The sequence below is a fragment of the Oncorhynchus masou genome, chromosome 25, assembly GCF_036934945.1.
Source record: "Oncorhynchus masou masou isolate Uvic2021 chromosome 25, UVic_Omas_1.1, whole genome shotgun sequence".
Taxonomy (NCBI): domain Eukaryota; kingdom Metazoa; phylum Chordata; class Actinopteri; order Salmoniformes; family Salmonidae; genus Oncorhynchus; species Oncorhynchus masou.
In genome coordinates, this window is record NC_088236.1 from 23,384,420 (window position 1) to 23,411,944 (window position 27,525).

The 27,525-nt window shown below is 46.2% G+C and overlaps 1 protein-coding gene across 1 annotated transcript in view; it reads right to left on the reverse strand.

Annotated features, from left to right (window-relative positions):
- Positions 1 to 1,423: 1,423 nt before the first annotated feature.
- fbrsl1 (fibrosin-like 1) overlaps positions 1,424 to 27,525 on the reverse strand; it is a 502,878-nt gene continuing 476,776 nt past the window's right edge. The window contains 13 exon segments of the mRNA XM_064936970.1: positions 1,424 to 2,524; positions 2,527 to 3,644; positions 3,826 to 4,090; positions 4,758 to 4,841; positions 6,858 to 6,935; positions 11,499 to 11,631; positions 12,185 to 12,256; positions 12,409 to 12,438; positions 12,574 to 12,645; positions 13,811 to 13,906; positions 14,089 to 14,139; positions 18,073 to 18,332; positions 25,248 to 25,507. Coding sequence (XP_064793042.1) covers positions 2,289 to 2,524; positions 2,527 to 3,644; positions 3,826 to 4,090; positions 4,758 to 4,841; positions 6,858 to 6,935; positions 11,499 to 11,631; positions 12,185 to 12,256; positions 12,409 to 12,438; positions 12,574 to 12,645; positions 13,811 to 13,906; positions 14,089 to 14,139; positions 18,073 to 18,332; positions 25,248 to 25,507 — 2,755 coding nt within the window. The 3' untranslated portion in view covers positions 1,424 to 2,288.

A 27,525-nucleotide genomic window follows, 5' to 3' on the forward strand; every position in this document is an offset into this window, starting at 1 on the left:
GAGATGAGGGACAGTGTCTGACAGACCAATCAACCTGCACATGTCCTCTACTGTATGCTTATTGTTATTGTTCAGTGTATGGTTATTTTGACCCCTGGTTATTGTTGTCACTGTTGTTCCGTTGACAATTTTTCTTATTATTTTCATATTGTAAATATCAAAAGTAAGCTTTGGCAATATGTACATTGTTACGTCATGCCAATAAAGCAAAATTTAGAGAGAGAGAAGAGGGGTTAGGGGTGGAGGAGGATTATCAGGGCTCAGAGGTGAGGCAGAGACAGAGAGAGAGAGAGAGAGAGAGAGGGAGAGAGAGAGAGAGAAAGAGAGACACAGACAGAGAGAGAAAGAGAGACACAGACAGACAGAGAGAGAGAAAGAGAGACACAGACAGACAGAGAGAGAGAGAGAGAGAGAGAGAGAGACAGACAGACAGAGAGAGTGAGAGACCCGAATTGATAGCGGGAGTGGATGTCTATGTGCGCCGCTCTTGGACCGCTGCGGTGGACCTTCCAGGCTCATTAGCGAAACAGATGAGCGCGAGGAGAGGATGGGGGAGAGAGAGAGGGCATGGGAGAGAAGGGTGTGAGCGGGGGGGGGGGGGCGAGGCTCTCCTCTCCTCTAACACCCACTGCCTCTCTCCCAGGCATGACTCCTCTTAATGAGTCCAGACCGCAGGTCAATACTCTGCTCGTCCGTCAGTCAATAGCGGTTACCTGCAACACAAACACTTAAAACCTGCTTTCTTACCAAATCAATGTCCTATTAGTCCCACCGTCTATTGCCTCTCTTCCCAATCCCATCGATCCCTCAGGAGAGCTGAGTGATCTGCAGCTGATCCATGTGAGATTACAGTCAAATGAACAGAATTAGAACCCCCATTGGCTCCATTGTATTTATTTTATGATTTGTTAGCGATGAAATGAGCCAGCTAAGACACTGGCAGTATTGGTAATTCTATGAAAAATAGTTTCCGTCAGTGATTTATGAATTATTGTTATATCACCATTCTACAATTAGGAGGGGGTTACAGCCAGAAACCCTGCTCTCAGAGAATGATCATAGAGGTGAATAAAAAGAAAACTGCAGAAATTAGGTCCAAACTTTATTCCGTACAATTTTAAATCATGAATGTTCGTTTTCATTTTTTTTGCACGCCTAAAACTCTACTTGTTTTGTATACAAGTCTAAAAAACAACAACTGCACAACACCACAACGGTCGACAGAGAAAGTCCTATTGCCGCCCAATCAAAAGTGTCTTCCTTTGCTGTCAATTAATTTTACTGGGGCTGCATGTAAGCTTCTAGTACAGTTTCTCTGTAATGGGGAAGTCTGTAGGTTTATAATTCCATGGCCATCATTGGAAAAAAAACATGTTGAGTTATTCCAAGTTCCTCTCCCTCAATCAACATTATCCAACAGGTGGCTCTCCATCGGGGTGCTCAGCGCCTCTTTGCATAGATTGCAGATGATCATTCCAGCCCCCTTCTGATGCCCGCCCTCCTTCCCTCCCATTGGACAGGATCGTCTGTTACCATGGTTTCCAACCGGCAAGTGGTTCAGTTTTGATTTAATTTGTTTTTCTAGAAACATTTATAAAGCCTAATAAATTTACATTGTAATTTTGCTGCAAGGAATATCAACAAGATATTTACATGAATTTTCTTTACAGAGACCGAACAAAGACCTCGTAATATATATTTGTCTGCATATCTCAAAGGCAAAGCAAATAAAACGCAAAAATTATTTAATGTAATTCCGTACATTATCACTAATGAGTATTTCCATGTACCATGAGGTTATGTTACTGTTGTAAGGGTAAAAAGTCCAGTCTGTACCATGGAGCATCATCTTTCATATGTCTCACAATGGACTGGGATATTGAAAATAAGAGACTAACGCACAAAATACAAATTCATAAAAATGATGTCTATACATGGAACAAGGATAGGAAATGTACAAACTCATTTTAATCAGAATATCACTTTTCGCTCAAAATCGAAAAAGGTTTTAGATTAATATATTAATATCAAATTTTATGTCGGAAACCAACATACACATACTTTTTGATTCGTGTTCTTCTAACCAACATTCTCATCAGCCTGTCCATGTCAAATAAAATCATGGCATGTGCTTCTTCAACCTTACAAATCTTTCCTTTGTACAATCATACTGTTTCCTCGTTTACTAATGCCTTTCTCCATTGTAAAGCAGTGCATTTTGTTCTCTCTAGAAGGTTCCAAATTGGGGAGTGAGTCTTGTCATCCATGTCCTTTGTCTGTATGTAAAGCTACCGTGCCTCCACTTCTTTGGGGTTGCGGGAGGGGGAGTAATCTCGGGGGTCCTGGGTGGTGAGGGGGGTAGTCCTTCTGGGGGAGGCTGGTCTGGCGCTTCCCGCTGCCACTAGTGGAGGGGGGGCGCTAAGTGCAGCGGTGGGGGGCGTCCGGTTCAGCAGGCCATTGTGTCCAGTGGAGGGGCTGAGTCTGGGGTAGGGCATGCCGCCCAGGTGGGGCATGAAGGGGGCATGTGTGGCAGGTGTCCCTCCATGGGGGACTGGTGCAGCTGGTGAAGCCGCGCTCGGTCCAGCTCCTCCCTCAGGTGCTGGCGCTCCCTCTCCTCTGCCTGTTGCCTCATCCTCTCATGCTCCCGCCGTACCTCCAGCAGGTGCTCATGGTGGGAGTAGTCGTGGGCCTCTCTCTCCCGGTAGGCCCGCTCCTGCTCGTATATGCTGGGGAAGCGCTGGGCCTGTTCCGCCCTCAGATGGAAGTCCATCCTGCGCTGCAGGTCCATGTTGCGGTAGGCCTCCCTCAGTGGGTCCCAGGGGAAGGCTTGGTGGGGCATCCGGTCCCTCCCTGCAGCAGCAGCCAGGGGGCTCACTCCCATAAATGGAGCCATGCGAGCCCGGTCTAGCACGTTGAGACTGCCCATCTGGTGCATTGCGCTCATGGAGAGGGGCAAGGAGTGGGCCATGTGCACCCCGTGCAGGGAGCCGTGGGTGGGCATTTCACTGCAGCGTGGAGAGGGGTGCGGGGGCTGCTGGGACAGAGGAGGGTGGTGGTGGTGGTGGTGGTGGTGACCAGGCTGGGGGGGTGGAGGGGGTAGAGGCTGAGGAGGAGGAGCAGGCTGAGGGGCGGGCTCGGAGCTCACAACCACCACATCCTGGTCCTCCTTGCGCTCCTCCTTGATCTTCATGTCGTTCTTCACCTTGTGCAGCAGCAGGTCCCCCCCGGAGGAAGGACGAACCTCCTTCCTGTCCCTGTCCCCATCCTTGAGTAGCGTGGGTGGGGGGCCACCAGCCATTTTCATGCCTGTCTCAGAAAGGACAGCCTTGGAGTAGGGGGAGGGCGTGCGGTGGGCTGGTTTGATTGAGTCTTCTGAGGAGCGTCTGTCTCTGTCTGTCACCTCCTTCCCTCCTCCAGGGGAGCGGCTCTCCTTTACCTTAACCTCCCCCACTATGGCCACCTCTCGGTGGCGCTCCGGGAGCTCCTTCTCTGCCTCCCGTACCCGGTCCACGCTGCCGCTGTGGTGGCGACCCGAGTCGCTGGAGTTCTGGCTGTTAGAGCGGATCAGGCTGCTGATCTGGTAGCTGGTTGGGGCCGATGCAGGGGACGAACGGTTGGAGTGACGGTTACGGTCAATTGAATCTCTGAGGGGCACAAACAAAATAAAAATACGTATTTATCAGAAGGTTAGAATGGAGTTAAACATTTTTTTTTTTAAACTTTAGTTGGAAATATGTGTGCATGAAAATTAGCATTCAAATAAACACTTGAGTTACTTACAACTGATACAAATAACTCAGAGTTGTATTCATACAAACTACATACCTGTCTTTATCCTTATCCTCTTTGCTGATGGATGAATCCCTTTTCTCCCGTTCTCTCTCCCTCTCCCGTTCCCGTTCCCGTTCCCGTTCACGCTCGTGGCTGTTTGCTGAGTTGCTTCGCTCCGTGTCTGCAGACTTGGGCCACTGCGGAGGGGTGGGGAAGGAGGGTGGGGTCCGGTGGAGCCTGTTCCAGGTGTCATGGTGAGGGCTGCCGAAGCCTGGCAGGCCCCCTGGGCCCTCTTTATGGCCGAAGACACTGTTGGAGCCTTAAGGAGAGGCGACAAGGAGAAAAGAGTGTAAGCGAACCAAACTAAACTCCCTCCTGGACACACAACATAAGATGGAGAGACTGAAGACAAGAAGAAAGAAAGAAAGAAAGACGGGCCAGGTTAATGGCTTCCCCCTCTGCACTTCTAGCTGCTTGAAACACAGACCCTACTCTGCTCTGCTCCCCCATTCACTCCTCTCTCTCAGGGCCTTTTCACTGGAAAGTGGGTGGATGGGGGGGACTCAATTACCCTCTGGGGTGAGGGTAGTGAAAAGCCGGGGAGACCTTAGCATTCCACAGGGTGTCTATTTCACTGAAATCCATTTTGCTACAGGGCAACTGATTTGGCAGAGAATGAGAGAGAGGGAGGGAGAGGGCGAGAGAGAGGGAGAAAACCCTCCACAGTGGTGATGAGGGGGCTTTTAGATTAATTAATACATGAATAGCAACCTAACAGAAAGCCTGTGAGTGCTGTGTGCGTTGGCAGTGTTGCTGTCAGGTTAAAGCCAAGCTACTGGGGAGGGGGGGTGGACGGAGAGACAGAGAGAGAGCTGTGCTTCCTGCCTTTTTGTTCCTCCGTGTTAGTTTTATTTTGGCATTTGATGCAGAACTAAGTGCCTTGATTTCGTCCTCCCTGGCCCACGAGGGGAGGGGCGGGCGCTTACCAAGCGAGGGGTTGCCTAATCCTCCGAAGGCACTGGTTGAAAGGTTGCCGAGGCCGCCAAAGGTACTGGAGCGACTGAAAGGATCTGCAAAATGCCAAACAGGGATTAGCTGAGCCGGCTGGAGGAGCCCGACCACTCGTTCCACTCTGCTTTTCTCTTACAAGCAGAGCTGTGGGTTTTCTAGTGCTGCTATCCTGCTTCCTCTAATCCTACTGTGTGTAGCAAGCTAGCGAGGCTTGCTACCTGCTCTGGCCACACTGGATTTACTCCCACACTGTCCGTAATGGAGTGGAGCCTTTAATCTCTGACCCTGATTCTAGGGAAGCACTGTCTGATGGGAGACTGAGTATGATGGGGTCTAGGTTGGAGCTGGACTACAATCAGACAGGGGATTTGGAGGTCTCCAACAGTCAGGCACACAGCTGCTTTAATGGAGAATGTTTGTTGAGTAGGCTTTAGAGATGCTTCAGTGTTTCACACTTCCATTTGAACCTGCGCACTCTGCTACCTAGAACCATAGGGCTCTTCGACTGTATGTTCCCAGGTTAAATGTTTCTTTGAGGGTTCTTCTTTGGGGGAAAATGTTCTACCTGGATCCAAAAATGGTTCCAGATTAAGAAACCTTTATCATTCTACATAGCACATTTTCTACTACGAGTGTCTTAGTTAAACCTGGTCTCAGTTTACATAGAATTCAAAATGGAAAGGTATGCATACCTACCTGAATCAGGACACAACGTTATCAAGATTTCAAGATTGATTAAGAAGCCATGTTGGAAAATGCCAGAGGTTAAATCAATGATGAATGATCCTTTAATCTAGTTCTGAAAGACTTCCACTATGTGATGAATGAACCTTTAATCTAGTTCTGAAATACTTCCACTATGTGGTGAATGATCATTTAATCTAGTTCTGAAATACTTCCACTCTGTGGTGAATGATCCTTTAATCTAGTTCTGAAAGACTTCCACTCTGTGGTGAATGATCCTTTAATCTAGTTCTGAAAGACTTCCACTATGTGGTGAATGATCCTTTAATCTAGTTCTGAAAGACTTCCACTCTGTGGTGAATGATCCTTTAATCTAGTTCTGAAAGACTTCCACTCTGTGGTGAATGATCCTTTAATCTAGTTCTGAAAGACTTCCACTCTGTGGTGAATGATCCTTTCATCTAGTTCTGAAAGACTTCCACTATGTGGTGAATGATCCTTTCATCTAGTTCTGAAAGACTTCCACTATGTGGTGAATGATCCTTTAATCTAGTTCTGAAAGACTTCCACTCTGTGGTGAATGATCCTTTCATCTAGTTCTGAAAGACTTCCACCCTGTGGTGAATGATCCTTTCATCTAGTTCTGAAAGACTTCCACCCTGTGGTGAATGCAATGCAACAGTTTGTCAATATATCAGCAAACAACAGCTAGAAAGTCACACTTGAATTAGTTATTTGGGCAGGAATTTCACCCAAAATCTTTGAGGAGTGTCATAATTCCTCAATGTTTCTCCCCTGTGCACCAAGTGTTTATAAACTCAAATTGGATTGACTCAAGAGCTTATCCCGTGAAATCACCTTGCTGTACTGATGCCTAACAACATATTTGATGGGAAATACAGAATAATACAAAAACCTCCATTACTCTGTCTGTGAAAGAGACGAGCAGAACTGGAAGAGGCCATAAAAAGAAGCCTCAAGGTGAAATGGCATCTGCCAAAGTCCAAGGCAATATGACATGTTGTGGGGTAAAAAACCTTCCCTTGAACAAAGGGTCTGGAAAATAAAGTCAGGAAATAAGAAAAACTACCTTAACAAGCCCAGAGTGGCCTTCCTTCCACCTCAGTACAGGCAGGAGGGTAACTCAAGGGTATATTTTATGAATCACGGGGATAGATTTCATGAGGTCTCTACACAGCACTAAACTTAAACTCAGTGCGAGATATGGAGCAGGATGACTTCACTAGCCAGAACCTCTATTTCCCCATTATAACCTTACTTTCCAAACAACAAATGTGACTGTAGTAGTATTCTCATTATGAGTGCAACAAAGAGAGAGAAAGTGAAAAGGGAAAAAATGGGATGTAAAATGTGGTGCTATTTCCACTTACCTGTCAAGTGGCTGGGAGGCAGGAAGCCACTATGGTGGGGGGAGGGGCCGTAGGGGGAGGCGGCCGGATGGCCAGAACCTACGGGAGGAGAGAGAGAGAGAGGACAGTTGAAAAAGAAAAGGAGAGCCGTAGACTCTAGGAGCTCAGATGCAATAATTTAATAACCTAATAACCAACATTTTGACAGACAAGCTGTCCCCATCAAGGTATAATGACAAACACTGCAGGTCACTAGTTTATATAGTGTCAAAGAACACACGGGTGTCTGTAATCATGGCTGGGTGTGGCTTGATATCATTGGTTAATTTACAGATATAAATAGAACATTTAAAAAACATGAATGGATAGCATATGATCATAGATTGTCACGGCTTTCGTTGTGGGAAGGAGGAGTGGACCAAAATGCAGCGTGGTTGTTATTCATTTTATTTTAATAAAGAAACTATACACGAGAAAACTAACAAAATAACAAACGTGCGAAAACCGAAAACAGCCCTATATGGTGCAAAACACAGAGACAGGAACAATCACCCACAAACACACAGTGAAACCCAGGCTACCTAAATATGGTTCCCAATCAGAGACAATGACTAACACCTGCCTCTGATTGAGAACCATATCAGGCCAGACATAGAATAGACAAACAAGACATCCAACATAGAATGCCCACTCAGATCACACCCTGACCAACCAAAACATAGAAACATACAAATAAACTATGGTCAGGGTGTGACAGTACCCCCCTCCCAAGGTGCAGACTCCGGCCGCAAAACCTGAACCTATCGGGGAGGGTCTGGGTGGGCATCTGTCCGCGGTGGCGGCTCCGGTGCTGGACGTGGCCCCCACTTCACCGTAGTCCTCCCCCACCTTGTCCGCTTCTGTGACCTCCTAGCCACGGTAACCCTACTAAATAACACGGGAGAGAGGGGCAGCTCGGGACAGAGGGGCAGCTCGGGACAGAGGGGCAGCTCGGGACAGAGGGGCAGCTCGGGACAGAGGGGCTCTTCAGACTCCGGCAGCAGCGCCGGACAGGCGGGAGACTCCGGCAGCAGCGCCGGACAGGCGGGAGACTCCTGCAGCAGCGCCGGACAGGCGGGAGACTCCGGCAGCACAGGAGAGAAGGAAGGCTCTGGCAGATCCTGGCTGACTGGCAGATCTGGAAGAGTCTGGCTGACTGGCGGATCTGGAAGAGTCTGGCAGACTGGCGGATCTGGAAGAGTCTGGCTGACTGACGGTTCCGGCAGATCCTGGCTGACTGGCGGATCTGGAAGAGTCTGGTTGACTGGCAGATCTGGAAGAGTCTGGCTGACTGGCAGATCTGGAAGAGTCTGGCTGACTGGCAGATCTGGAAGAGTCTGGCTGACTGGCAGATCTGGAAGGGTCTGGTTGACTGGCAGATCTGGAAGAGTCTGGCTGACTGGCGGATCTGGAAGTGTCTGGTTGACTGGCAGATCTGGAAGAGTCTGGTTGACTGGCAGATCTGGAAGAGTCTGGTTGACTGGCAGATCTGGAAGAGTCTGGTTGAGTGGCAGATCTGGAAGAGTCTGGCTGACTGGCGGATCTGGAAGAGTCTGGCTGACTGGCGGATCTGGAAGAGTCTGGCTGACTGGCAGATCTGGAAGAGTCTGGCTGACTGGCGGATCCTGGCAGACTGACGGCTCTGGCTGCTCCATCCTGACTGGAGGCTCTGGCTGCTCCATGCTGACTGGCGGCTCTGGCTGCTCCATACAGACTGGCAGCTCTGGCGCCTTCTTGCAGACTGACAGCTCTGGCGGCTTCATGCAGACTGGCAGCTCCATGCAGACTGGCAGCTCCTTGCAGACTGGCAGCCCCTTGCAGACTGGCAGCCCCTTGCAGACTGGCAGCCCCTTGCAGACTGGCAGCTCTGGCTGCTCCATGCAGACTGGCAGCTCTGGCTGCTCCATGCAGACTGGCAGCTCTGGCTGCTCCATGCAGACTGGCAGCTCTGGCAGCTCCATGCTGACTGGCAGCTCTGGCTGCTCCATGCAGACTGACATCTCTGGCTGCTCCATGCAGACTGACAGCTCTGGCTGCTCTATGCAGACTGACAGCTCTGGCTGCTCCATGCAGGCTGGCAGCTCTGGCTGCGCTAAACAGGCAGGAGACTCCAGCAGCGCAGGAGAGAAGGAAGGCTCTGGCTGCGCTAAACAGGCAGCGCAGCAGAGGAGAAAGGCTCCGGTAGCGCTGGAGAGGTGAGGCGCACTGTAGGCCTGATGCGTGGTGTATGGCACTGGTGGTACGGGGCCGAGGACACGCACAGGAAGCCTGGTGCGGGGAGCTGCCATCGGAGGGCTGGTGTGTGGAGGTGGCACAGGATGGGCTAGACCATGAAGGCGTACTGGAGATCTTGGGAGCAGTGCTGGCACAGGACATGCAAGGCTAGGGAGGTGCACAGGAGGCCTGGTGCGTGAGGCTGGCACCAACTTCACCAGCCGACTAACACGCACCTCAGGACGAGTATGGAGCGCTGACCCAGGTGCCATCAAATCCCCGACGCGCTCCGTCGGGCGAATTCCATACTTAAAGCACCAACACAGCAACTCCCTCATTACTCTCTCCTCCAATTTCCCCATTAACTCCTTCACAATCTCCGTTTCGCTCACCTCCAACACCGGCTCTGGTTCTGGTCTCCTCCTTGGCTCCTCACGATAAACAGGGAGAGTGGGCTCAGGTCTGACTCCTGACTCACTACTCACCACACTCTCCCTGAGCCCCCCCCCCCCCCCCCCCCCCAAGAATTTTTTGGGGCTGACTCTCGGGCTTCCATCCGCGTCGCCGTGCTGCCTCCTCTTACCAGCGCCTCTCCACTTTCACCGCCTCCAGTTCTTCCTTGGGGCGGCGATATTCTCCAGGCTGAGCCCAGGGTCCTTCTCCGTCTAATTCGTCCTCCCATGTCCATTCCTTTTATTGTTGCTGCTGCTGTTGCTTTTGCCTGTTACCACGCCGCTTGGTCCTGTTGTGGTGGGTGATTCTGTCACGGCTTTCGTTTTTGGAAGGAGGAGTGGACCAAAATGCAGCGTGGTTGTTATTCATTTTATTTTAATAAAGAAACTATACACGAGAAAACTAACAAAATAACAAACGTGCGAAAACTGAAAACAGCCCTATCTGGTGCAAAACACATAGACAGGAACAATCACCCACAAACACACAGTGAAACCCAGGCTACCTAAATATGATTCCCAATCAGAGACAATGACTAACACCTGCCTCTGATTGAGAACCATATCAGGCCAGATATAGAAATAGACAAACAAGACATCCAACATAGAATGCCCACTCAGATCACACCCTGACCAACCAAAACATAGAAACATACAAATAAACTATGGTCAGGGTGTGACATAGATACAATGTGGCTACATAAACCTATAAAAATTTACAATGAATAGAAAAATCACAATAATCACAAGAATGGCTTCAGATCAAAGTCTACGCTGAGACCGAAGGGAGCAAGGGTCTTTAAATGAAAGTTCCAGACAGCCTCTCGTTTAAACAATAAATTGTTGAGGTCTCCCCCTCTCCTAGAGAGGGTGATGAGTTCGAAGCCGATATAACGGAAGGACCAAATCGAGTAATTTGCTTCCAGAGAGAGTGGACCGACGATGTTATCTCAGTGTCTCCACTCAGATAGTGGCGTCAGTAGTCATCTGTCACCTCTAACTAGGCATCCAAAAAGAGGACAAACCACCAAAAATACAGTGAAGGACATCTGATGTTTCATAGGGTTAACAGTGGTTCGCTGAGAAAGGCTTGATAGCAATTAGCATAATATTCAATAGTCTCACGTATGTGTGGATGTGTGTGCGCTCGTGCGTGTATATGCATTTAGGATGGGGGGGCTTTTTATGAACAGACGTTGACCTCTTTTACAAAACGTTCTTCACCCATATTTCATGAATGGTTCATGAACGAGCCAATTACAAGCCAATTCAGGAACAATTCTGCATAATTACAAGCTAAAGGGCATCCGCCTCCATGTTGCCTTCAAGGCAGGTTCTACAAGCCAATTATCACAAATAAGTGTGTTCCAAATGGCACCCTATTCCCTCCATAGTGCGCTATAAAGGGAATAGGTTGCCATTTAGGATGCATCATAGAGAAGCATCCATATTCATGGCCACATCACATGTCTAGGACAACATTTACAACAACAGCACTTCAACTATAGGGCAGGTAAAGAAGAATAGAACACAGCTGAACACTAATACACCGTGTGTCATTACAGGTGTGAAGAAATGTGACAGGTAACGAGGAAGTAAACAACTGTCTATATGGATAGAGTTACATTCTTATTGGACAACAGTAGGCCTACTCAGAATTCAACCTGAAGCTCTGAAAGGTACTATGGGCTTTGGTAGATTTGGTATGGCGTCCACATCACCCGAATTGTGGGGTTGTTGGCAGTAGGGGTGGTAATCTGACTTGAGAGACGGACCTTTGTGTCTCATTCATAGATGTCAATGGGAGATGAAAATGAAGAGTTCAAATCTGAAACGATAATATCCCTAAAGACCCTGTGACATGTCCCTCTGTGCTGGGTAGAGTACCATGAGCAATGTGCTGGGTAGAGGACCATGAGCCCTGTGCTGGGTAGAGGACCATGAGCCCTGTACTGACCTGTGGAGGAGAACATGGGTCGTGCCAGGTCGTGGGTGTAGGGAAACCCAGGAAACACTCCTGGGGCAGAGGGACGACTGAACAGGTCCAGCTTTCCATTCATGTCCAGTTTGTGAGGGTCCACCTGCATCTGCTGTTAGAGAGAAGGAGTGAGAGGGGGAAGCGAGAGAGAAAGAGAGAGAGAGAGAGAGTGAGAACACGAGGGAGATGAAGATAAAAGGGAAAGAAAAGGTAGAGGATGAGAAAGAAAAGAAAACAGAGTGGCACTGTTAGTGTTTGCAAATGTAGTAATTAACAATAATTGATGCTAGTCATTTCATAGTTCAAGGAGGGACTTGTAATCTGCTATAATCAGTGATATAATCACTGTGTGAGATCAGAGAGTAGGGACAACATACAGTACATAATGCCTCTACATGCCCAACACATACCCACTGTGTCATAACAACATCAGGGTAAGCTGATTAGGCCCACTAAACCCCATGAGGACGGGGTGCCTATGACAATGACACCATGACAGAGACAAGAGGAGTCTTCCAAACTACAACCAAAATGGCCACTACCTAAGTAGGCATAGAAAGAGAGGAATCCTTGGGAAAATAAAACATTTGGCAGAGGATTCGGCACATCCCTCCTTCCCCTCCCTTGGCCTCCTTCTGCCTAACACACACACACAGCTCACTCACCTTCATCTTCTGCTGATGATGGTAAATCTGCCAGGCGATCTGGACGTGCACCGCACACCACTTGCCAGGTTTCTGGAAGTTAGCAAATTACTACAGGTTAAACCCAACACCTTAATGCTATGACACGATGATGCTGTAGAATTTACTCAACGTTATGACATGTTGGTACTTGGTACTGCTGTAAATTTGACAGTGCATGGAAGACAAATTAAATCATGGCTTACTCTAACTGCTGTCCTGAAAGGATCTGATACCTGTGTTGTTGAAAGAAGAAAACATTAACCATAATCAACCCACAGCCATAATCATCTATACTTCCGTCATCTCCATTGTAAAGCATCAAGCATGGACTTGCTGTTTTTGAGGGACAGTGACAGTAGGCTACGTACCCGTGGGTCCTTCTGTAGGAGTGTGTGAGGTACTGCCCCCGAACGGGATGCTACGTCTATGGGGTTAGAGGACTAAAAGAGAGGATAGATAAAGAAGAGAGAGGAAGACAGAGGCAGAGTGTTACAACTGAAGACGGTGGAAAAAAAACCCCACCAACAATAGACACATTCCAAAACACTGCCTATTCTGCATTGATTCACACCAAGAGACCCCGCATAGCAAGCAACTGTATGTGACGTGCACTCCTAGGAGGTCTCCAGTACAGAATCAACAAGACGGCAAATTATAGATCTCTGTCTTTGAGGTCTAGAAGAACCAGAATGCCTAGATCTTAATCAATCCCAGAGTACTAGGTGATCCCAGGTGGTTCCTAGCACCACACCCTCCACCCTCCTTCTTCCAACCCCTCTCCTGATGCTCAGTGGTGCCCAGCGCTTGGCTGTAGGTGGTGAATGGAGGGATGGAGGGGGCTAACTGTACTGTACTCTAACCATCTGGAGGCAGGAAACAAAAGACCTCCATAATAGAGCCTGTAGGGAATAAAACCAGGGGATTTAGGCCAGCTTTGATTGGTGGCTTACAACAGGGTCAGAGCCTACTGGGCGCCTGCAAGGCCCCGATCGTCTCACACCACCACAACACACACACACACACACACACACACACACACACACACACACACACACACACACACACACACACACACACACACACACACACACACACACACACACACACACACATATACACACATATACACACATATACACATATACACATATACACACACACTGCTGCTTATCTCCCCCTGCACTGTGTGGCGCAGCACAGTGGTTGGCGGCTCAGGCCCGCCAGCTTAAAGACATGCCTTGTTTGCATAGTCTATTACAGGGAAAAAAAGAAGCAGGAGCAGATTTGTCAGGCTGGTTCACTTGAAACGCAGTTGCCTGCTGCCCTGTATACAGACTGTAAAGGAAGGCTTTGGTGGTATTCAGGTCCCTTAATTCTAGCCTCATTCTTGGGTGAGATGATGAGCAGAATGCTGAGTTGCCAGTGCGGGTGTGTTTGTGAAAAAAAATGCATGTGTGTATGTGGTGTTTTTGTATTGTGTGAGTGAATGAGTGTGTGAGTGAATGAGTGAGTGAGTGTGTGTGCATGCGTGCATGTGTACTGTGTGCATGTGTGTTTGTGTGCGCAATGCACGTGTGTCTGTGTGTGCAGGTCTGTGGGGCTAACCTTGGGCTGGAAGGCTCCTTGCAGTGAGCTGAAGGGTCCTGAGTGTGGGAGCAGCGGGGGCATGCCTGGCATTGTGGGGGGGTAGGAGGGGAAGAACTGCATGGAGGAGAGGAGACACACAACCACTTCTTAAAACAGACGCATAGAGACAACACTCACACATAGAATGAATTGATATTTTCTTTCTCCAAATTTCAAATATCTAACCACCATATTTGACAGAAAACATGCTAAAAGCATGGTGATGGAAGTTGAAAGGAAATAAATAGTTTACTTACATTTGAATGTCTAATGAATGGATTGTCCAGTTTTGGAGCGTATTTGTCAAACTGGAAAAAAATAATTGGAAAGGAGAGTAATACGTCAGTGATGCCAAACTGACCAATAACAATAACAGGAACTCTGCAACTATGAGCTCAAGACCATCCAACAAATACAAGAAAATACCATTACACTTATTCAGTGACAGAACACAGGAGAGAGGAAGTTCAGTACAACATCAGTTAGATCAAAAGCCCAGGAAGCCTGACAGCAACGAGCTTAAAGGAAACACTGAGCATTCTGGGGTCATGTTTTGTTTTGCTGCTGGCCAGCCAGACTGCAGATTGAGATTAATTTAAATCATCAGTGATATGACTAATCAAATGGACTGCCAATATTAGGGATTTTCCAATTTGTCTGCAGCACAGAAAAACAGCCATTGAGTTAGGCCTAGAGACAGTACTATGCTTGGACGGGGGGAGCTCTCTCTACCTTACTTAAAGGCCCCAGTGTAAAACGAGAAGATTGAGTTATGTTTCTTATTAGGTGGAACATTTGGAGACGTGAAACTAATTGGCTGTGACAGATGTAGGGTTTTACAATGATCTCTGTTATGGAAAGGAGCACACAGAGACACATACATACTATAGGGGGGTTGCCATTTTAGTGTGTGTGACGACTCAGAGAGAGCGAAATCCAGAGACATTACAATTTTCTATGTGTAACATCATATAATTGTGGGTATACGAACAGTCAGTTTTTGATAGGTGAAATTAAATTGGTTTGACTACATTTTCAAGAGAGGTCATTTTGAACAGCATGAGACTGAAATAACTTTGAACAACTCAAATGGTTTAATATAATGAAACATTTTCCGAAGCATACTAATAGAATAATGGCATTAGGATTTCAACAGAAAGATTATAGACTCATATACAGTATCTGGTCATGAGGCCAAGACATGGGAATCTCGTTTACATATTTGTCAGTTCGTGAGAGAGAGAGAGAGAGAGAGAGAGACAGACAGAGACAGAAAGAGAGAATTCCCATGTATGAATGGGGACTTTGTGTGACTGCATGTAAGCCAAGACTGCTCCTCTATTTTGAAACCTGCTAATTGCAACTGACACTAACTTATTCCTATTCCATAAATAGACAACCCATTTGCAGCGACTCTTGTGAGTGTTTTTACAAACCGCTGCTGGTTTGGGTTTTCATAAAAAAGGAAAAACGAGACGCACATAAATCAGTTAATTCTGTGTGTGTGTGTGTGTGTGTGTGTCTCCCTCTTGTGACATGGGCGAGAAAGGAGGCGGTTTTCTCGCTCAGCACTAGGCATAGCTCCTCTGACTGGGCCTTGGCCTCCCAGCGAAGCGGGGCCATTCAACATCCGCCACAGAAAACGTTCCCAGCGGCGGGTTTGTGTTTGTGGGCGATAATTGTTCCAAATCAAACAGACACCCTATTGAGTGGAAACACTGAGGCAGCTTCCGAGCTCATTAAACCAGTCCGCTCCCCTTCTCCCTCTGTACCCTCTCGTTTCCATCTTAAGCACGGGCCTGTTTTATGTTTTACACTGGGGGAGTAATACTCGCTAGTGGCTTTATGGCTGTCTATAAAACTCATGCTTTATAATTTACAGGGCCTGTCAGAGGTTTATTGTAAACAGCTTTGGATAATTAAGGCTCGGTATTTCATCTTTAAACAATTAATGTTATTATTTTTCCTAAGAAGACAGAGGGGAAAATAGATACTCAGTGTTTCCATTTGGCAGGGCCAGCTGCCTGATGGTGTAGAACAATAAACCAATACAGAGGATTCATCATTTCATTCATTACAGCTATTAGCCAAGGGCCGTTACATAGTTGAAATGACATGGAGTGCTCACAGTGAGCACAGCTGGACCGATCCAACTGCACACATCATGACAAACACTAAAAAACAACCACAACATTACTCCTGTCTCTCTAAACAAGCAGTAAAATGAAAGTGAAACAGCAATGTTGCTGGAGGGAGGAGAGGAGAGAAAACCAACATGGGTTAAGTAAAAACACAGTCTCAATAAAACAGAATACATTAACAGTCTTAAATCCCATCCCAACAACAATGCATCAGCCACAACATACAGATGTGAGTGCACAAAGCCATACAGCATTAGCAAGATGAGGAAATAACTGAAGATGAAAAGAGACAAACAGAGTGCTATAAAGAAAGCCTGGCTGCCATATAGAGGAATGAAGGGATCAGCTGCAGGCACAAGATAACAACAGCAGCACACATGCTTTTTGACAGAGATTTACAATCTAAACTAAACAGTCTCCCTGACTGCTTATCAGATAGCTGTACACTGTATGTACATAAGCTAAGCCCTTTTTCCTGGCGATTCTAACATACAGGGATCATGTTAGATTCCACAAAGCAAAGCAGCAAAGCCCCATGCTCTAAATGGACCCTAGCCTAGGGGTCATGACATGATAGATTACATCTATTACACTAATGCTGAAAGGGCAAAAATGGGAGTCATGTCTGAATGGATTTCTCAGATTACTATTGCTTTCCAAACGATGGATGAATAATCCTAACTTTTCCAGGGAACATTTTTACGATTTAGAGCTGCCAATGTTTTGCCCCTGGCTGACTCGATGGCTGACTCTATGGCTGACTCTATGGCTGACTCTATGGCTGACTCGATGGCTGACTCGATGGCTGACTCTATGGCTGACTCGATGGCTGACTCGATGGCTGACTCTATGGCTGACTCTATGGCTGACTCTATGGCTGACTCTATGGCTGACTCGATGGCTGACTCGATGGCTGACTCTATGGCTGACTCTATGGCTGACTCTATGGCTGACTCGATGGCTGACTCGATGGCTGACTCGATGGCTGACTCTATGGCTGACTCTATGGCTGACTCGATGGCTGACTCTATGGCTGACTCTATGGCTGACTCGATGGCTGACTCTATGGCTGACTCTATGGCTGACTCTATGGCTGACTCTATGGCTGACTCGATGGCTGACTCGATGGCTGACTCGATGGCTGACTCTATGGCTGACTCTATGGCTGACTCTATGGCTGACTCTATGGCTGACTCGATGGCTGACTCGATGCTGCCTGATGACGGTTAAAAAGGCACTGAAGCTAGTATACATGATCAAAACAGTCCGAATGACGTCACTCCCTTTCATCTGGAATGAAGTCATTGAGTGTAACCACAGGCTTTGAATTTGTCATTGCGGAGCATTAGCCCCCAGTGCATGGCAGTCACCCCACACATCTGTTGGAAGGCCCTTTTGTTTCTGGTGCATGGCAGGGAAATCAGAACATTCAAAAACATTTCAAACACATCCATATGAACACAATAAAAACACTCCCTTCAATAGGTCTCCTTTGTCCCAGAGCAAAAAATGTCATGTTCATCGAGAGAATGATGGATACATTGAATCAACTGTACTGACGTACATTGGTTTGGGCTGGCTTCCCTTGTGTTGTAAAGGAAAGGGGCATATAGTGAGCCTTTGTGCATTGTAATGCTTTTGAAGCTCAGCCCTCTATATAGGCCAAAGCACATGTAAAACCCTGGTCCAAAAGCATAATGTCTATTATTATATACTGTAGTATTATATACAGCAGGCGCCTGTGTTATGTCTGGTTTCAGCACTGAGGAGGAACCACCACAAACATATGTACTGTGGCGGGGAGATGACCGGTTAGTTGGAGCCTTATTATGGGGCTGTAGTGATGAGGTGCCCCTGCCTCCTGTTCCTCAACTCTCTGTAAAAACGCACTGTTAAAGTGTCCCTGTGACAGTATGCAAAAGACCAAGAGACCCAACCAGCAGAGTGGGGAATGGATAGCAAATGTTTGGGTGGGGGAGGAGGGCAGGCTCTGGCCCTATCGGTTGGGAGGAGGGTGAGCGTTTGGCAATTGGGGTGACTAGGACGAGGAAGAGGAGGGGGGTTGAGCTTTACTTATATGGGAGCTTTACTTATCCTCACATTTCTGGCTGGGGTACGCACCATGGGGGGTGCGGTGGGCGGAGGAATGATGGTGGCCGGGGGCAGACTGGGCGGGAAGGGCGTGAAGGTGTGCTGGTGGGTGTGTTGGTGCTGATGCATGTGCTGGTGTTGGTGAAACTCTCCCCTCAGGAGTGACACAGGGGCCAGCGGGGACCCCGTGGAGGACGGCCCCCGGCTCCACCCCTCTGAACTCTGAACCAGGAAGCGGTTGTTCAGCTCCTGCCGCAGGAGGTCATGCTCTGCAAGAAAGGAGAGCGAGAAAAGGGGGGAAAAGGGAGACACAAGAAAGGCACGGACGCCAGTCAGTTTTAACAACGGGTAGAAGAGAAGAAAGAATAGTCACCTGGCATTCTCTGTTTCTCCAGCTCATGCTGTGAGGGTTTTCTACGTGAGGACTCATTGGGGGTGGTAAGAGAGTTGCCTGTGACAATGTGCCAATCAGAATCCCCGAATGAGGCTGGCAATACATGATTGGTTGGTTGAATGATATCAACAGGCTGGTATCTAAAGACAAGAGAGAACCAAGAGTCACCTCAGCAGAAAACACAGCAGACTCCCTCCACTAATGCTACATATCCTAGCTACTACTATTACCTTTAGTGTCTATAACCAGTGCTTGACTTGGGCAGAAGCTCACCGGAGCTGAGTACCGGCATCTCAAATGTTCTACTGCTTAAGCTCCTGCTCCTCTTACAGAATATTACTTCAAAAGTATTATGGAGTTCCTGCACCTAAATATAAATAGTACCGGCACCCAAATTGAGTACCGGCACCTATTTCAGTTCAGTCCAAGTCAAGCACTGTGTATTATAGTACAATACACACTAAAAGAGTATCAATAAAGAATAATTGACAACAATCACTTATCTTACACAGATACAAAATCATATCAAGATACAATTCTGCTACATTTGACATATTACAAAAATATGTAAATATTACAAGATTAACATAATAGTAGAACTAAAAGTCAGCTTCAATATGAACATCTTATGTCTTATCTAACATGCCCTTCCTTTGACTTGCTATAAAAGAACAGTTAGCTGACAGCATGCAGTGTTACGGACGAGAAAATATCCTCTGGCATTTCACTTAAAGCTATTCTTCAGCCCAGATAACTCAAATCAAATCACATTTTATTGGTCACATACACACAGTTCGAAGATGTTAATGCGAGTGTAGCGAAATGCTTGTGCTTCTATTTCTGACTATGCAGTAAAATCTAACAAGTATTCTAACAAAGTCACAACAACTACCTTACACACAAATGCACACAAATGTAAAGGGATGAATAAGAATATGTATATATAAATATATGGATGAGCGATGGCATAGGCAGATGCAGTAGATGGTGTTGAATACAGTAAACACATGAGATGAGTAATGTAGGATGTAAACATTATTAAAGGTGGCATTATTTAAAGTGACTAGTGATACCTTTATTAAATCTGTTTATTTAAGTGGCCAGAGATTTGAGTCTGTATGTTGTCAGCGGCCTCTCAATGTTATAGTGATGGCTGTTTAGCAGTCTGATGGCCTTGAGATAGAAGCTGTTTTTCAGTCTCTCGGTCCAAGCTTTGATGCACCTGTACTGACCTCGCCTTCTGGATGATAGCGGGGTGAACAGGCAGTGGCTCAGGTGGTTGTTGTCCTTGATGATCTTTTTGGCCTTCCTGTGACATCGGGTGCTGTAGTTGTCCTGGAGGGCAGGTAGTTTGCCCCAGGTGATGCGTTGTGCAGACCGCACTACCCTCGGGAGAGCCTTGAGGTTGAGGGCGGTGCAATTGCCGTACCAGGTGGTGATACAGCCCGACAGGATGCTCTCGATTGTGCATCTGTAAAAGTTTGTGAGTGTTTTAGATGACAAGCCAAATTTCTTCAGTCTCCTGAGGTTGAAGAGGCGCTGCTGCGCGTTCTTCACCGCGCTGTTTGTGTGGGTGGACCATTTTAGTTTGTCCGTGAAGTGTACGCCGAGGAACTTAAAACTTTCCACCTTCTCCACTACTGTCCCATCGATGTGGATGGGGGGTGCTCCCTCTGCTGTTTCCTGAAGTCCACGATCATCTCCTTTGTTTTGTTGACGTTGAGTGAGAGGTTATTTTCCTGACACCACACTCCAAGGGCCCTCACCTCCTCCCTGTAGACTGTCTCGTTCTTGTTGGTAATCAGGCCTACGACCCTTAGTGATGTCTTCAAATGTGATGATTGAGTTGGAAGCGTGCCTGGCCACACAGTCATGGGTGAACAGGGAGTACAGGAGAGGGCTGAGAATGCACCCTTGTGGGGCCCCAGTGTTGAGGATCAGCCGGGAGGAGATGTTTTTTCCTTCCTTCACCACCTGGGGGCGGCCCGTCAGAAAGTCCAGGACCCAGTTGTGGACTATGGTGTTAAATGCTGAGCTGTAGTCTGTAGTCAATGAACAGCATTCTTACATACGTATTCCTCTTGTCCAGATGGGTTAGGGCAGTGTGCATTGTGAAGGCGATTGTATCGTCAGTGGACCTATTGGGGCAGTAAGCAAATTGGAGTGGGTCAAGGGTATCAGGCAGGGTGGAGGTGATATGATCCTTGACTAGTCTGTCAAAGCACTTCATGATGACAGAAGTGAGTGCAATGGGGCGATAGTCATTTAGTTCAGTTACCTTAGCTTTCTTGGGAACAGGAACAATGGTGGCCATCTTGAAGCATGTGGGGACAACAGACTGGGATAGGGATTGGTTGAATATGTCTGTAAACACACCAGCCAACTGGTCTGCGCATACTCTGAGGACGCGGCTAGGAATGTCGTCTGGGCTGGCAGCCTTGCGTAGGGTTAACACGTTTAAATGTTTTACTCGCGTTGGCCACGGAGAAGGAGAGCCCACAGGCTTTGGTAGCGGGCTGTGTCAGTGGCACTGTATTGTCCTCAAAGCGAGCAAATAAGTTGTTTAATTTGTCTGCGAGCAAGACATCGGTGTCCACAATGGGGATGGTTTTCTTTTTTCCTGCCACATATGTCTTGTGTTTGACCCGTTGAATTGCAACTCTACTTTGTCTCTATGCTGACACTTTGCTTGTTGTTAAAAGCAATGGTTCACACTTTCAGTTTTGCGTGAATGCTGCCATCAATCCGTGGTCTCGGGTTAGGGAAGGTTTTAATGGTCACAGAGGGAACGACATCTCCGATGCACTTGCTAATAAACTCGCTCACCAAGTCAGCGTATACGTCAATGTTATTCTCTGAGGCTATCCGGAACATATCCCAGTCCATGTGATCAAAGCAATCTTGAAGCGTGGAATCCAATTGGTCAGACCAGCATTGTATTGACCTGAGGCGTTTAGGTTCTGTCTGTAGGCTGGGAGCAGCAAAATGGAGTCATGGTCAGATTTGCCAAAGGCAGGGCTTTGTATGCATCACGAAGTTCGAGTAGCAATGATCCAGAAAGCTACCAGCTCTTGTCGCAGATTCGGTATGCTGATAGAATTTAGGAAGTATGGTTCTTATGTTAGCTTTGTAAAAATCCCCAGCTACAATAAATGCAGCCTCAGGATGTATGGTTTCCAGTTTACATACAGTCCAGTGAAGTTCTTTCAGCGCCGACGAGGGATCTGCTTTGGGGTGTGTGGGGGGGGGGGGATATACACGGCTGTGACTATAATCAAAAATAATTATCTTGGAAGATAATGCGGTCGGCATTTGATTGTAAGGAATTCTAGGTCGGGTGAATAAAAGGACTTGAGTTCCTGTATGTGGCTGTGATTACACCATGAGTCGTTAATCATAAGGCATACACCCCGCCCTTCTTCTTACCAGGGAGATGCTTGTTTCTGTCGGCGCGATGCGTGGAGAAACTGGGTGGCTGTACCGACTCTGACAACATATCCCGAGTGAGCCCTATTTCCGTGAAACAGAGAACGTTACAATCTCTGATGTATCTCTGGAAGGCAACTCGTGTCCTAACTTCGTCCACCTTGTTATCTAGAGATTGGACATTGGCGAGTAATATGCCCGGAAGCGGTGGATGCTGTGCTCGCCTACTGAGTCTGACCAGTAGGCCGCTCCGTATGCCTTTCCTGCGGTGACTGCGTTGTTTTGGGTCGGCCTCTGGGATGAGATCACATGTCCAGGGTGGAGGTCCAAAGAAAGGATTCGCTTCGGGAAAGACGTATTCGTGGCCATAATGATGGTACGTTGACATCACTTTTATATCCAATAGTTCTTCCCAGCTGTATGTAATAACACTTGAGATTTTCAGGGTTAACAAACAAGAAATCATTAATAAAAAAAACAAATGTGCATAGTTTTCTAAAGATCTGAATCGAGATGTCCATCTCTGTTGGTACCATCTTGCATGCAATAACTAACAAAGGAGATCCATATTTTTTTTGCCAAATAAAACCAGAACACAAATGAGAAATTGCTACCATTGATAAAAAGTTGTACTTGGAGTAATATGGAGGGGCATCAACATTTTTAAAATGCCTTTATCATTTGTAATGGGATAATACATTAGAGTCGTATATATCCATTATTCCCTCCTTTACTGCATGTGCAATTGTAATAAATTACTTCACTTACCAGATCATAAAATGGTAATTGAATGGTTACAGGTAGTGTTGGAGAGTAATGAACTATGTAGTTCAACTAAACTCAGCAAAAAAAGAAACGTCCCTTTTTCAGGAACCTGTCTTTCAAAGATAATTCATAAAAATCCAAATAACTTCACAGATCTTCATTGCAAAGGGTTTAAACACTGTTTCCCATGCTTGTTCAATGAATCATAAACTATTAATAAACATGCACCTGTGGAACGGTCGTTAAGACACTAACAGCGTACAGATGGTAGGCAATTAAGGTCACAGTTATGAAGGACACTAAAGAGGCCTTTCTACTGACTCTGAAAAACACCAAAATAAAGACGCCCAGTGTCCCTGCTCATCTGTGTGAACGTGCCTTAAGCATGCTGCAAGGAGGCATGAGGACTGCAGATGTGGCCAGGGCAATACATTTTAATGTCTGTACTGTGAGACGCCTAAGACAGGGCTACATGGAGACAGGACGGACAGCTGATTGTCCTCGCAGTCGCAGACCATGTGTAACCACACCTGCACAGGATCGGTACATCCCGAACATCACACCTGCGGGAACAGGTACAGGATGACAACAACAACTGCCGAGTTACACCAGGAACACACAATCTATTGCTCAGACTGTCCGCAATAGGCTGAGAGGCTGGACTGAGGGCTTGTAGGTCTGTAATATGGCAGGTTCTCACCAGACATCACCGGCAACAACATTGCCTATGGGCACAAATCCACCGTCGCTGGAACAGACAGGACTGGCAAAAAGTGCTCTGCACTGATAAGTCGCGGTTTTGTCTCACCAGGAGTGATGGTCGGATTCACGTTCAATGTCGAAGGAATGATCGTTACACCGAGGGCTGTACTCTCGAGCGGGATCGATTTGGAGGTGGAGGGTCCGTCATGGTCTGGGGTGTTGTGTCACAGCATCATCACACTGAGCTTGTTGTCATTGCTGGCAATCTCAATGCTGTGCCTTACAGGGAAGACATTCACCTCCCTCATGTGGTACCCTTCCTGCAGGCTCATCCTGACATGACCCTCCAGCATGACAATGCCACCAGCCATACTGCTTGTTCTGTGCGTGATTTCCTGCAAGGCAGAAATGTCAGTGTTCTGCCATGGCCAGCGAAAAGCCCGGATCTCAATCCCATTGAGCACGTCTGGGACCTGTCTGATCGGAGGGTGAGGGCTAGGGCCATTCCTCCCAGAAATATCCGGGAACTTGCAGGTGCCTTGGTGGAAGAGTGGGGTAACATCTCACAGCAAGAACGGGCAAATCTGGTGCAGTCCATGAGGAGGAGATGCACTGCAGTACTTAATGCAGCTGGTGGCAACACCAGATACTGACTGTTACTTTTGATTTTGACTCCCCCCTTTGTTCAGGGACACATTATTTCATTTCTTTTAGTCACATGTCTGTGGAACCTGTTCAGTTTATGTCTCAGTTGTTGAATCTTGTTATACAAATATTTACACGGTAGGTTTGATGAAAATAAACACAGTTGACAGTGAGAGGAAGTTTATTTTTTTGCTGAGTTTAGTAATTGAATTACATTTTGCTGTAGCTTGGTGGTAGTTTAAATAAATTCCAATCTTGGTAGTGTTTTCACTAGTTAATTATGTTTTACCATTTACAGTAGTGGTGTAACACACCGGAACTACACACTACTTTTTTTGCCAAAATAAAATATAGGTGGGTGAAGTAGGCAAGAAATTTGTTTATTTTTCGGCATCAGACCTGCCTAATTCTCACTTGAAACATAGTTTTTGTGTTTAATAGGTTAAATTACACATTCTGTTAACATCTGACTCCAGAGTGATCTGTTCTTGCAATTTGTAGTCTATGACATTTCAGATTTAGATATGATAATTTTCCACTAAGTAGTTTGGGTGTGGTGAACAAATATTTCAACATCACTTTAGTTAAGTAAACTATATTTTTCTTAAGGGTAGCTTTAGTGTAGCTCAACATATTCCATTGAGAAGTAATTGGTTGCTTGGTAAACTATATTTTCAAAGTAGCTTCCCCAACACTGGTTTCATGTCAATGTAACCTGGCATATTAACATCTACTTAATATCACATAATGAACTTTTATTCCCTCTGTACTTGGATGCTTTTATTGTACATTTGGGTTTACATTTCTGCAACAATTGACTTTAACATCACATTAGATTGTTACTTTGGCTGAATTGCTATTTAATGTTACAGAATAGCCCTTTGTTCTCAAATGTCCAATTAGATCATTACCATGACCTATTATTACCTCTACTACTTGTTATTTTTTACTCTTACATTTATTATATTGATTAATGTTCTGCTTTGTTGAGGGAGCTAGCACATAAGCATTTTGCTTCACCTTTTATACCTGCTGTAAACTGTGTATGAGACAAATAAAATGTGATTTGTTTTATTATTAATTTATCAAAAGAACAGGTCACAAAAAACTATAGAGCAAAATCTAAGAAAACATATTAGTACTACAAGGAGAATACACACATACCTGAACGTGTCCAGTTTCTACACTCTCGCTGCCAAGACAGGCAGACGGACTAGCCTTGCTACCAGAGATGTAAGGAGGGCAATCTTACCAGGGTAGGGGGTGCCAGCAGGGTGCCCAGGGACCACAAGACTGTTCGTGGGTAAGGTCGGAGGTGGCGGCAGTGTGGCGGGGGCTGCGAACATGGCCGGATGGCGATGGGCCGGGCTTCGCAGGGAGGAATAGTGTGAGGTAGAGAGGTTGGCTATGGACAGAGGCAGGACCGGGGTGGAGGAGGGGAGGCTGCTCAGGTGGTGTGGTGAGGGGGGCAGGTGGTGGTGTTTGGGGAGGCCTGCGCTGCTGCCGCTGTGACTGTAGAGAAGAGAGAAAGAAAGACCAATGAGTTATATACAGTTGAAGTCGGAAGTGTACATACACCTTAGCCAAATACATTTAAACTCAGTTTTTCACAATTCCTGACATTTAATCCTACTAAAAAAAATCTTAGGTCAGTTTATTTTAAGAATGTGAAATGTCAGAATAATAGTAGAGAGAATTATTTTTTTCAGCGTTTATTTCTTTCATCACATTCCCAGTGGGTCAGAAGTTGACATACACTCAATTAGTATTCGGTAGCATTGCCTTTAAAATGGTTTAACTTCACAAGAATAGGGGGCACTATTTTCACCTCCGGATGAAAAGTGTGCCCAAAGTAAACTACCTGCTACTCAGGCCCAGAAGCTAGGATATGCATATAATTTGTAGATTTGGATAGAAAACACTGTTAAAATAATTTCTGTGAGTATTTCAGAACTGATTAGGCGAAAACCTGAGAAAATTCCATCAAGGAAGTGGGATTTATTTAAATGTTTGTAGTTTTCTATTGAATGCCATTACAGTATCCATTGACTTAGGACTCAAATTGCACTTCCAATGGCTTCCACTAGATGTCAACAGTCTTTAGAAATAGTTTCAGGCTTATATTCTGAAAAATGAGAGAGTAAGACCACTCTGAATGAGTGGACCCTACAGTGTCCCAGAGGTTTTTCATGCGCACGACTCAGAGCGCGCCTTTCTTGTTTACCTTTTATATTGACAACGTTATTGTCCGGTTTAAATATTATCGATTATTTAGGCCAAAAACAACCTGAGGATTGATTATAAACATCGTTTGACATGTTTCTACAAAACTTTACGGATACTATTTAGATGTTTCGTCTGCCAGTTTGACTGCGTTTGTGATTAATTTTATTGCTATTTCTGACTTGTGTAACTCCTCTACTTGGCTGGTAACTGTTTGTAATGATTTGTCTGCTGGGCGCTGTTCTCAGATGATAGCATGGTTTGCTTTCGCCGTAAAGCCTTTTTGAAATCTGACACCGTGGTTGGATTAACAAGAAGTTCATCTTTAACCGATGTATAACACTTGTATGTTTCATGAATTTTTATAATATTTCTGTTTTTGAATTCGGCGCTCTGAAATTTCACTGGATGTTGGCCAGGTGGGACGCTCGGTCAGGGCTTTTTCATGGCCACTCCAATACCTTGACTTTGTTGTCCCATTTTGCCACAACTTTGGAAGTATGCTTGGGGTCATTGTCCATTTGGAAGAACCATTCGCAACCAAGCTTTAAGTTCCTGACTGATGTCATGAGATGATGCTTCTATATATCCACGTAATTTTCCTCTCCCATGATGTCATCTGTTTTGCGAAGTGCACCAGGCCCTCCTGCAGCAAAGCAGCCCCACAACATGATGCTGCCACCCCAGTGCTTCACGGGTTGGGATGATGTTCTTCGGTTTGCAAGCCTCCCCCTTTTTCCTCTAAACATAACAATGGTCATTATGGCCAAACAGTTTATTTTTGTTTTATCAGTCCAGAGGACATTTCTCCAAAAAGTACGATCTTTGTCCCCACGTGCAGTTGCAAACCGTAGTCTGGCTTTTTTATGGTGGTTTTGGAGCAGTGGCTTCTTCCTTGCGGAGTGGCCTTTCTGATTATATCGATATAGGACTCGTTTTACTGTGGATATAGATACTTTTGTACCTGTTTCCTCCAGCATCTTCACAAGGTCCTTTGCTGTTGTTCTGGGATTGATTTGCACTTTTCTCACCAAAGTACATTCATCTCTAGGAGACAGAACGCGTCTCTTTCCTGAGCGGTATAACTAAGTTTTAAGGTAGGCCTTGAAATACATCCACATGTACACCTCCAATTGACTCAAATGATGTCAATTTGCATATCAGAAGCTTCTAAAGCCATGACATCATTTTCTGGAATTTTCCAAGCTGTTTAAAGGCACAGTCAACGAAGTGTATGTAAACTTCTGACCCACTGGAATTGTGATACAGTGAATTATAAGTAAAATAATCTGTCTGTAAACAATTGT